This window comes from Palaemon carinicauda, chromosome 30, assembly GCF_036898095.1.
Source record: "Palaemon carinicauda isolate YSFRI2023 chromosome 30, ASM3689809v2, whole genome shotgun sequence".
Classification (NCBI taxonomy): domain Eukaryota; kingdom Metazoa; phylum Arthropoda; class Malacostraca; order Decapoda; family Palaemonidae; genus Palaemon; species Palaemon carinicauda.
Genome location: NC_090754.1, coordinates 72434670 through 72447169, shown reverse-complemented (window position 1 = coordinate 72447169; position 12500 = coordinate 72434670). Strand labels below are relative to the sequence as shown.

General features: G+C 36.4%; 1 protein-coding gene across 3 annotated transcripts in view; it reads right to left on the bottom strand.

The window, feature by feature from the left end:
* LOC137623278 (uncharacterized) overlaps positions 1 to 12500 on the bottom strand; it is a 43140-nt gene that overhangs the window by 25408 nt on the left and 5232 nt on the right. For all 3 annotated transcript variants that reach the window (XM_068354053.1, XM_068354052.1, XM_068354054.1), the window contains 4 exons: positions 11022 to 11160; positions 3995 to 4098; positions 2314 to 2432; positions 87 to 205 (listed from right to left, as the gene is read on the bottom strand). In XM_068354053.1, the coding sequence (XP_068210154.1) occupies positions 87 to 205; positions 2314 to 2432; positions 3995 to 4098; positions 11022 to 11160 (481 nt within the window). The remainder of the gene's footprint in view (positions 1 to 86; positions 206 to 2313; positions 2433 to 3994; positions 4099 to 11021; positions 11161 to 12500) is intronic.

The window sequence follows — 12500 nt, the reverse complement described above, 5'->3', positions numbered from 1 at the left end:
GATAAAACTAAGAAACTAGAGAACAGAACAGAGTAAAGGTTGTCAACATGAGACTAAGAATTCTCCCGAGTCATTTTCTCCCTCACCTTCACATCGTACGGCGCAAATAAATCCTTTGGATATTGAAGAATCTTTATTACTCTTGAATGATATTTTCAAGTTATCGTAAAACGTCCATTTATAATTGTTGATACGGCCACACCGCCTGAAAGCAAAAATCTAATTAAAATCCATTGTAGGATTTTAGAACAAACATTTATATCGTTTTTGTCACAACTTTGTCTTAACACCAACTGGTGGATTTAATCTATAATTTCTTTTCAGATACATTTCATTATTCTTCATGCATAAAACTGATAAAAATGGATGCAAAGATAAAAGAGAAAATTGTTAAAAGTCCTAAAATTCCTTTAGCGATTACAAATTGCAAAATTCTTCTATCATTCTCCGCAATTCATGTAATGTTTACTTCATTCTACAGTATCTTAATTTAATTCAATATTAGGCTAACACAAAATATCCTCTTTACTGACAATATATAATTGCGTCCTGCGTTTGATTTTCATCTACCTTTATTTTAAAGAGACTGGAGAGAAAGATTGATGAAAAGCTGAAAGATGAACAAGCAGGATTTAGAAAAGGAAGTTGTACTGACCAAATTTTCATTTTAAGACATGTGGTACTGCAATGTGTAGACTAGAGAAATCCACTTTTGATGGCATTTGTGGACTATGGAAAAGCCTTTTTATAGTGTGCACAGGTCAATTTTGTGGAGAGTCCTGCGTTCATATGGAATTCCTCTTAAATATGTAAATTTGATTAAGTCTGTTCATGAACATATCAAATGTAAGGTTAATGTTAGAGGAATCCTATCAAATGAACTTCAGAGAACAGCGGAGTACTCCAAGGAAATGTGTTGTCACCTATGTTGTTTATCCTCCTCATGGATTTTACAGTGCATAGAACAGTTGAGGATGGTGGAGAAGCATTGGACTGGAATAAATAAAAATTAGCTGATCTAGAGTATGCTGATGACGCTGTCCTTATTAGTAGAACACCAAATGATTTGCAAAGCTTGCTTACTGGAATGCATGAAATATCACAGGAGGGTGGGCTTAAGATAAAAGAAGAAAGACAGAGAGGATGAAAACGGAATATACAATGGAAGATGAAATATAATTGGTAGGAGAAATGATTAATGGTCGAATCATTTAAATATATAGGAACTATGATATCTAATACTGGGTATTTAGAATTGAAGTTTAATGAAAAATTGAGATGAAGGCAAATCAGACAATGGTTAGGTTAAGTAGAATTTGGAAATCAAATCACCTGAAATTACCTATAAAAATCAGACTATATATCAGTTAAGCGAGATCGGTGTTACTTGTATGGACATGAGTCGTGGTATGACACTGAAACCATGTCCAACAGATTTTGTAGATTTGAGAACAAAGCCCTCAGAAGGATATTGGGAGTTAGATAGCAGGGCAGGATTAGAAATAAAACTATAAGAGAGATTACTCGAGTGCCATGTGTGGATGATATCATAGTGAGGGGTAGATGGAGATGGTTTGGGCATGCTCTTCACGCTCACCATGAGAGATTAGTTCACTAAACATTTACTGGGCTCCACAAGGCACTAAAAGAGTTGGAAGACACAGGCCAACATGACTGAGGACTATGGACTGTGAAGTAGGCGATGATGAATGAAGAAGTATTGATTTAAAAGCTCATGATAAAGGCGACTGGCGAAATCTAATAGAGGCCCTTTGCATCAATAGGCGTAGGAGGAGATGATGATGATGATGATGATGATGAAAGTCTAAGAATAGCTAGATCTGGTAACACTTTTCTAATTTTCATCACTCGTCCCTTTTACCTTCAAATCTTTTTCCCCAGCACTAAAATAACCATAGCTTTCCAAAAATAACACAAACAAGAATTTATTAATGAAATCATTATTTAATAACAAACGTCATTATATAACTTGTCAATCACACAGCACTTCATTCTCCTTCTTTTAATCCGATCTCCCAAGTCTTAAAGCGAGTTTACACGGTCGAACTTGGTTCGATAGACAAGAGTTTGAAGTGATGTCCGAACATGTGAACGGGGTATTTGGTTGTCGAACTGTTCGAAGGAACTCTGCCCTCACTTGACTTATGTGGGTGGTTATTCATTGACCACAAACCTTACGCATTTGTGACTGACTTCACCTCTTAGAATTGTTTGACAAGCAGGTTCGACAACCGGGTTCGACAACTGGGTTCAACGAATCGTTCGACCTTGTAAACCTGGCTTAAGTCTTACCTCACTCCTCTGGTGAACTTTCTCCCACCGAAGATGACGAGTTTATCGTTCTTGCATCTCCTTGACGGCATTATCCGGATCACTGGACACTGGACCTTCAGTAAGGTATCACTGTCAGTCTGGAAGATAAATCGTAAATGCAGATTGAGATTTGAATGACTTAACCGTCCACAACTCGGGAAAAATAAATTTCTTAAGCTTGTGATATATAATGCTTAGCTAGAAGTAGGCATGTATGAATTTAGGCCTAGAGCAGAGGAGTATTACCCCCATTCGGTATTCTTTCTAAACATTAGCGTGTCAAATTCTTACTGTAAGTAAAGGTAAATGTACAGTTGGCTTCATTAATTCCGGTACACTTCACATGAAGCTAAGGAGGCGTTAGTGTACCGGAATTAATGAAGCCAACTGTACAAAGGCTTTGTGTTAATTATTATACTTTCAGATTCTTTGTCCCAGCTTTTTTTTTTAAAGAGTGGTTCAAGTGAAGCCAAGCATCCAATGAGGGACTCTCTCTCTCTCTCTCTCTCTCTCTCTCTCTCTCTCTCTCTCTCTCTCTCTCTCTATATATATATATATATATATATATATATATATATATATATATATATATATATATATATATATATATATATATATATATCCACAATACCAGCGTTCTTGGCTCACAATAGTGGAGCATTATTTCGACCTCCTGAAGGGTGGAGAACAGCATGGGTTCTTTCCCTTACTAATTGAATATGCCTCTCGTGAAACGAAAGAGCCACGGGGAGTTAAACCTTATTCAACAGTCACTAGCAACTCGCAAGCAGTCAACCATTTCCTTCGATCGATAACTATGGCATTCTTGACTGGTGTTAAGAATATGAGGCAAATGGAATAAGAATTCCATGAGGAATTACCATAAAAATCTCCTTTGCTCTTAAAGATTCGTAGGAAATCATAGGAAAAACAATAGGAATTTGGTTATTGGTTGTTTTAGCTTCATGGTCCTGCAAAAATAATGATTTTTCTGTTACACAAACTTAACGGATTTTATTCCGAAGACTGCTACATATAAATATCTCACTTCCGTGTAGTTTTAAAATTTAGAGAATATATTCTCTTTAAATATCTGACGTAGTAAAAAAAAGACATTTTGAATATTTAGGTGTTATACTGTATACAAAGTCACATAATTCAAATGTAATAATTTCGGGAAAAATACTGAAAAAATAGTTACTGACTATATGAAGTTCAGTTGAAAAATTACATTATCTGTAGATATGCAAAAACCTTTATTAGGTATATGACAATGTTCAGAAAGAAGTTAAAAAAAAAAAATTGAAAAGCGATTCGCGTCATAATGCTCTCAATGTAAAATATTTTAAAATATATACATAAAAAATTGGAAACTTATTAACAACTCTTAAACAGTAACTAATAGAATTCAAATACCTTTTCGTTGACTTTTGCTTCTCCACTTCAAAATGCTGTCTCTCTCTCTCTCTCTCTCACACACACACACACACACACATATATATATATATATATATATACATACATATACATATATTACATATATACATATAGGCATACATACATACATACACACACACACACACACACACACATATATATATATATATATATATAATCCTAACAAATAATGTCTAACAAATGATATGAGCCATAGACCAACCTTGAAAATCCACCTCTGTTTGGTTCTCCTCGGATAATCCTGGGGATAGTTCTGGCTGTGGATCAAATATTCAGTCCCAATTACGCACTGATACGTTCCTGGTGCTGTGGAAATCGAGGGAAACAACAAGTTAAAAGCAAATTCAAATGATGTTTGGGATAGAAATCCTGAAAAAAAAATATCATAATTTTCTATTTTTAAAGGTTTAAAGGCCGCTTATGAATGGCAGAAGCAAGGGACAGTGACATTGCCCTATCAAGCAGGACCAAGCCCTAGAGACTGACTATATATATATATATATATATATATACAGTATATATATATATATATATATGTGTGTGTGTGTGTGTGTGTGTGATCAGCGCCCGAACCCCTCTCAACCCAAGCTAGGACCAAGGAGGGCTAGGAAATGGCTGCTGATGACTCATTAGATAGACCTATAGGCTCCCCCAAACACCCCATCCTTAGCTCTCAAGGATGGTGAGGTTGCAGCGACCAGAGGAACTAACGAAGTTGAGCGGGACTCGAACCCAAAAAGTTCAGTTAGGATAGTGAAAAAATTAACAAATCAACATAATTGTTCGGACAGTGAGTCTAGTAATTTAATAGCTGAGCTAATCAACATAATTATGTAAACGTTGTCTAATAAATTCATAATTGAGCTAATCAACATAATTGTGTGGATGCTGAGTCAGTTTACTAAAGTAATTATCAAACTTATGAAAACTGGACACTTGATCTAAAAATAAAAAAAAAAAAGCCTAAAATAAGCTGTTCTTCGATTTATCACGGCGATATAAGCACTAGGTTGGAAACGCAAAACAAATGACTAATGGTATGAGCAATATTTTCAGGATATTTATCACTGTCCTGGTTTAAAATTAGGTATATCCTATCTGCTTTCATTTGTGGGTAGGCCTACATAGTGTGGAAATTCTAATCGATAATTTACAATATCAGTTAGCTTTCCTGTGTGCACAATGTAGTTACTGTTGATTCACGTAAGCCTATCACTAATATCTTGTCACTTTAGTTTGGTTTATTATAGTCAATTCTATTTAGCGAGGCAGATTTGCACCGACTCGCAGGGGATGCCCCTTTTGCTCGGAAACGTTTCCTGATCGCTGATTGGTTGGAAAAGATAATTCTAACCAATCAGGTAGCAGGAAACTGCGAGTCGGTGCAAATCTGCCTCACTAAAAAGAATTGATTATTATTATTATTATTATTATTATTATTATTATTATTATTATTATTATTATCTAAGCTACAACCCTAATTTGGAAAAGCAGGATGCTATAAATCCATGGACTCCAACAGGGAAAAATTGCCCGGTGAGGAAAGGAAATAAGTGAACTATATGAGAAGGACTGACATCGTTGTCAATGCATACGGAGTAATTAGGCTCTAGAAAAGACCTCTCTCTCTCTCTTTCGAAGTAATATAAGTAGAAAGACCAAATGGAGGGCAACCTAAAATTCATTTTTCCAGCAGAGGCTTGAAAGTAAAAAGAAGGAAGAAGAAAAGTTGTGGTGGCCGATGTGGTAACGTCCCTGACTGGAGATCGCCAGACTGGCGTTCGAATCAAGCGCAAAATCGTTATTTTCTTTGGTCGCTGCAACCTCACCATCCTTGTGAATTGAGGATTGGGGGGGGGAGCCTATAGGTCTATGTGCTCAGTCATCAGCAGTCATTCCCTGGCCCTCCTTGGTCTTAGCTTGAGTGGAGAGGGCCTTGGGCGCTGATTATATGTATATATGGTCAGTCTCTAAGGCATTGTCCTACTTGATAGGTCATTGTCACTGTCCCTTGCCTCTGAACTTCATGAGCGTTGTTTAAACCTTTAAAAGTTATAAAATAGAGGAAAAACAGAAGCAGCAGGTGAATTCCAAAGAAAGCCTATTAAATGCAATAAAAAAAGCACAATATCCCTCATGACCTCCCGTCGTCCTCTTTCATTTTATTCATAAAAAAAAAGAAAGCCGAAACAAGAATTTCCTTAATTGTATCTACAAATGATATCCAAATTAGAGCCACAGGTGTTAATCTAATTAACTGAGAAGGTCATAATTAATGTCTATATGAATTCAATGACTAATTCTAATGACTAACGAATAGGTTTAATGAGGGTTAATTAGGGTTACCAGTTAAATGAAAATACAAAAATTGGTGTTTTAAATAGTGTACGCGACCAGTCATAATGACGTCTAATAAAACAGTAGAGTGATGCTGCGAACGGAGGAATGAAGACGTATGGGAGCACCAAAAGGTGATAGGATATGTAACGGCTCCTCACTTATTCTTCCCCTTCGGGGATTAGACTACGTAAAGTCTGTTGGGGGTGCAGATATCTATGGTTATCTTAGGATATGTCCCTGATTATACACGATATCTACGGATAGTTGTTGGAACCCGTGATACCTGATGATAATACTCTTGTAATATCACTCGCAGAAATATTATACAGTAGGAAGCAGCCAAAGGGAACTTCCATCAGGACGACATGGCTATCTTACCTAAAAATAGATTTTTCCTACGTCAAAATCCCTTTGATAGATATGCACACACGCAAACATACATATACAGTACACACAGATTCAACCCTTCCCCTTTCGTAACTACATCCCCTCTCATCAGGGTATGGCTACTCCCTCTTCCCCTATCCGAGGGATGAGTAGAGACCTAGTGGTTATAGATCTGGCAATGCTGCTGCAAAAGACCAGAAATATATATATAATATATATATATATATATGACCCATGCAGATGGATAATGAGACGTCGGCATATGGGTTTTCTTCATTTATTACTAAAGGTTCGTTCGTAAGTACACAATACACAACTGCCCTCTCAGGTGAGGAACTTGACAACTCGAGTGCTCGCCGCTAACTAACTCCCTCTTCTACTAAATGCAATCATTGCAAAACATGCTGACACATAGGTTTTTGTGGAATACTCATGAATATTGAGTTCATTTACCTTGATATAAAACACACATATATATACATGAATTAGGACATATATAACATATATAAGCACTTGCTCTTTATTGTGTAAGAGAAATTGCTGCACTATTTATGAAGTGAAATTCCTTAGTGCAGTAAATCTTCTATAAAGTTAGCAGCACTTATGAATTATACACACTTTTCAATGATGTGTCATCCTCCATTCTTACAACATGACCAAATCACCTCAAATCACTCTGATCCATCCTTTTACCTATGCTAATCGTTATACAACTCATGCATATCTTCATATTGCTCCACCTTCAATTTCAGTTTAAAGCCCAAATGTTGTGCAACAGCTTAGCTCTAACATTCTATTTCATTTACAATGAATATTCCCAATTCATTTCTATGAAGAAGAGTTGGCAATCCTAAATTTATTCCCTTCGCTTCTACAGACAGTGCAATTATGTTCCAAGTATTTTGCACACACCTGCTACCTTTCATCTTCTCTCTCATCTTTCCATCATCGTAAAATTTACTGCTAAATAGGTAAATGAATCAGCCATTTTTATTCTTCCACATTCCATATAGCTCCGTAGCGGAGTAATACCCTCAGTATTAGCCTACTTAAGGGTCTTTGCAGCGTTCCTTCGGTCCCTAGCTGCACTTGCTTTATATCTTCCTATTTTACCTCCATTCTTGTTCCTTTCTTCCGTTTTCCTCTCCAACGTCTTCTAACTTTTACCTCAAAGTCTAACTTTCTGGATCTACCCTAGATGCGAGATGCACTTGGGGACCTAAATGGAATAATAGGACCAAGTACTGGCAATATGACCTAATTCCAAGTTCTAGTCTAGTCATTCCAGCTGAATGTTTACCTGACTCCATTTTGAATCCAGGGTCCATTTAGGAGTCTTAGTCCATTTTGGAGCCGGAGTTGCTCTGCCTTTTGGTTTCTATTTACTCTCATAACCTTAGTCCTACTCACAATGCAATAAACTTCTTTTTCCTCTTGCCAACGCTATCAAACTCTTCCACTAGTTCCTACAATATCTCCGTACTAGGCTTGATCAGTAGAGTATTATGCGCAAGCATTAACCATTCCTTACTGCATGCATGACTTATTTCCTCATCCAACTTGTTTACATCAAATGTCCTTCTTGTGACCTCTTGCATATGTCCACCCTAAAAGATATTGAACATTCACGGAGACAGAATACAGCCTTGTTTTAAACCAACTTTTACACAAACCAGACAAAAACACATTTGTTTCAAACTCACTTTTACAGCAAACCAGATTGTCTTGCCTGCGTATTCTAACACATGTTTCATTTTGGACATAAACATTTTTGGTTCCTCTCTACACTTTATTATCCAGGCCATACTTTATCAACATCCTCCACATTGCCTTCTATAGAGTCCTTTCATTATACGTCATCAAACTTCCGGTCCGCCATCTTGGAGGACAACCAAAGATGGGTTCAGTGAATAGCTGTGGTTGAACTGTTGAATAGTTAGCCATCTCATTACATTCACATTCACACAATGCCCAGTTTTTGCGCTATTGTTGGCTGTGGGAATCGAGGGCAAAGAGATGACAAGAGTTTCTACCGCATACCGGCAGTTATTCAGAATCAGGACAAAGATACAGAAGAATTATCCAAGCGCAGACGTGACTTGTGGTTGACCAGAATATCACAGGCTGATCTACGTGAATCCTCACTACCCTACGCACGTATCTGTTCTGATCATTTCATATCAGGTCAGTCTCGGCTAGGCCCTAAAAGTATCATTATTCCTGTGTAAACATGCTATATCCGATCGCATGGGTGACTTCAAAAGTATCATCGTCAGTTCAGTGTGTAGTGTGTGTGGGGGAGGGGGGATCTCAATTTTTAAACATCACTGACGGGCATCTTAGATTTTCAAAACAAAAATTAAAAGTGCCCATATTGGCTATATTAACAAAGGCTACTTACCTAGGTCTCTATTTCGTCAAGGTGCTCATGCCTATATATAATTAAGTGTATATTTATATTTATTTTAATTTGTGTATTAAATTGTGCAGACATACAGGCTTATGTGATGAATAAACATTGATCATAAATAATAATAATAATAATAATAATAATAATAATAATAATAATATCTGAAAGCTGGTTTAACCCGAAGGGGTCTTCAGCTTATATATGAAACATCGAAAAAATAATTAAACTTGCGCATTTAATTGCAAGGAGGCAAAACGATCATCCAAGAGTTTGTCCATCATATGTTTATATGTATATAAGAAATTATAGCATTTGTAACCAAACACAACCACAATGGTTATTCATGAACTGATAAAGATTTGACATTATAATGCAAACCTTTTACACACATTTTGACAATCAAAAATTATAATACACAAGGTTAGGCTAAATGATCAATATTAGCTTTATAATTATAAACAGTCTCTTCATTGGCCCAGTGTTAACTAATTTTGGACTTAAAAGCATTAAAGGGAAAACAACAAATTCTGGAAGTAGATTATTCAATGGAAATGTATGCCCACTCATGTTCTGCCTTCGTAAGTTTAAAAAGCATCTGAATTGCATGTGCCATAAGCTGAATGAATTCTGCATCTGGTATGGATCTATGCCATCAATTAGATCGAGTTTCTGCTTGTAAAAACGCTTATCATCACCCGACAATTGTTTGACAAAATCGCTCTCATTGTCCATATTCTCTGTAGCAGCCGCCATGTTTTCGCTTTGTATGTCCTCCAGCATGGCCGCCGGCGATTCCCAGTGACGTCATTGAAAGGACTCTATTGATTTTATCATGCTTTTTCCAGGTCTGTGGTATATATCCACATTACACTCTTTTCATTTACCTTAAACTTCTCACATAACTATTTCATAACAAAAACTTGCTCAACACATCTTATTCTTGTCTAAGCCTACTCTATTCTTCCCCTATCAGCCCTACACTAAATAAAACCCCTACAATAAACCTTCGCCACTAGAAATAGGACTCTAGGGAAGCTTATATGTCTACCTACTGAATCATCAGTAGTCATTGCCTGGCCTCCCTTAGTCTTAGCTTAGCTCTCCCTTGCCTCTGCAACTCACGAGAGTCCTTTAAACGTTTAAATACTCGCAGGTCATGGTAAAAAGATGTGTCAAACATGATGATGGAACAACTTACTAAACTTGAACATAGTGCCACAAATATAATCAAAGCTTTATTACATAAGGATAAAGTTTATCACATACCCGCTTATTACGACTGCAGAATTGCAAGAACCAGTGCTTGGCCAGAGAGGGCTAGGCAATCAACAACAACAACAACAACAACAACATAAATAGCAACAACATCCGTTTGAGAAATCTTAAGTGGCTATCACAGAAGTAATAAAAAAAAAAGATAGGGCGACCCATATGCCTTTCGTTATACGTGTAACTGAAGCTGCAAACATCAACATCTATAGGACAATCAACTCCCTCACACCTTGAAGCTAGCTCTAGAATAGATCATGGGGATTTACTTTATGCAATAGTGCATACTGCAGCTGAATGCATAGGAATTAAATGTTCTTTGTACAAAACTATGCATCAAAGAAGTAGCTCACTTTCTCATACCTTGTAGCTATACATATCACTGCAAATGGAATGCCCCATAAATTATATAAAAAATTTAGGTAGCAAAATTTTTACCAACAATGACCAAGTGCATGAACACACCATGATAAACATAAAACTTCATTTAACATCGATTCGTACACTAAATTGTTATATTTCATTATTACTCATAATCTTGAAGATTTTTAAAAGTATTGTATGGATATTCTCGTGCGCCCAGGAAAGGGCAGAGACTTGCATTCATTTGCTTGTAACACATCGAACATTAAACCAGTTTGTGCTAGCACAGGTTCTTCCTGAAATAGTGCTAAAGACAATGCATTATATTTTCCAACGGGAGCTATAGATACTGTGGATGGCAATTTAGTAACTAAAAGCGTCTTATATAAACATACCTTCTATAGAGGAACTAACCTTCAGAATACAGACGAAGAAATGTATTGCCAGTTTCGTTACTTACGGGAGCTGTGCATGTTGCGGACGGCAGTGTAGTAGTTAAAAGATCTTTCTACCTCAGCGTCGTCCTTTACTGAATCAGTCCATTTTCTGACAATTCCCCTGGTGTCTCTGCTGTGCCAATTTAATGGAGCCCATGCTGCCTGAAGAGGTAGTACGGGCAGGAAAATAATGAATTAATTCACAGTCCCATTTATTAATAAATCTGAAAAGATTCAGACACTCAAGCAGGAAAATTGTTGTTTGTTCCAATTAATATTAAAGCAGAAAAGTAATTACTTATAGAAGAGACTATATTATAAAGGCACTTACTGTGCCCTCTAGGTTTTTGGCCATTTGAGTTAAAAAGGAACTCTAACTGACAAATACAAGAGCATTTAAAGTTTTACTGGTTAAATTTGGTCCTTCAAAGAGTAGGCCTAAACAGATTATATATTCACACAGAGTACTTTACAAATGAGTTAGATGAATGCTTGGAACTAACTTTACACTGTATTACACAAATAAATGGAATACTTGTTCATAACTACCTTAATAACATTTATATTTTTTTACGTGGCATGTACCCATTAAGTACTCGAATGTAGGCTAAGATAAAGATGAAGAATGGATAACATCACGTGAGTTCAGTCTGACGAACAAACATCACAAACTAATTTCTTTTCTAACCTGATGTAACAGTTAATTACATTTTCTTAATATCCCATAGTGATAGTCTTTTCTGTCCTAACCTTCCAAAATTATTTTTTAAGCTAATAACCTCCGACCTCAATTGTTTTAGTCTTATTTCCAACAACTATTGTCTTAGCTAACTCGAGACAACTATTGTAATTACTTTCCAACCTCACACAACAGTTATCTATACTCATTACAACGATCATACTCACTCTTCCAAATTCATGCAACGATTGTCTACCCTTTTAAACCAAGATTGTCTTTACTCTCCTTGCCTCACAAAGAAAGTAATGTTTTTTACTCTCCTCACACAAAGAAGTTATAATCTTTTAATCCTACAAACAAGTTCCATTTGCTCTCCAGGTCTCATACAAATGCTCTTCCCTCTGCTAACCTCACACTAATTCCCGCAATGATTGTATTTACTACCCACCTCCCCATAGAATTATTTCTTTACTCTCCTCTCAATGTCACACAATGGCTGCCTGTGCACCACTACGGTTAATCTATTTGCGCTCACAACCTCACGTAACAATTGTCTACTCTCACAGACTCACACAAGTATTGCATTTAATAACTTGAAATCCAACGGCTATTCTCTTTACTTTCCTATAACAATTGTCTTTACTGTCATAACCTTACAATAAATGTCTTTACTCGCCAAACTTTACCCATGATTTTTTTGTTAGCCTTAAACAGAGACTGTTTATTATAGAAGGCTTACACAATAATTGTCTTCACACTCCTAATCTCACACAACGATTGTATTCACTCTCCTAACCTCACCCTGCAATTGTCTTCACTCTCC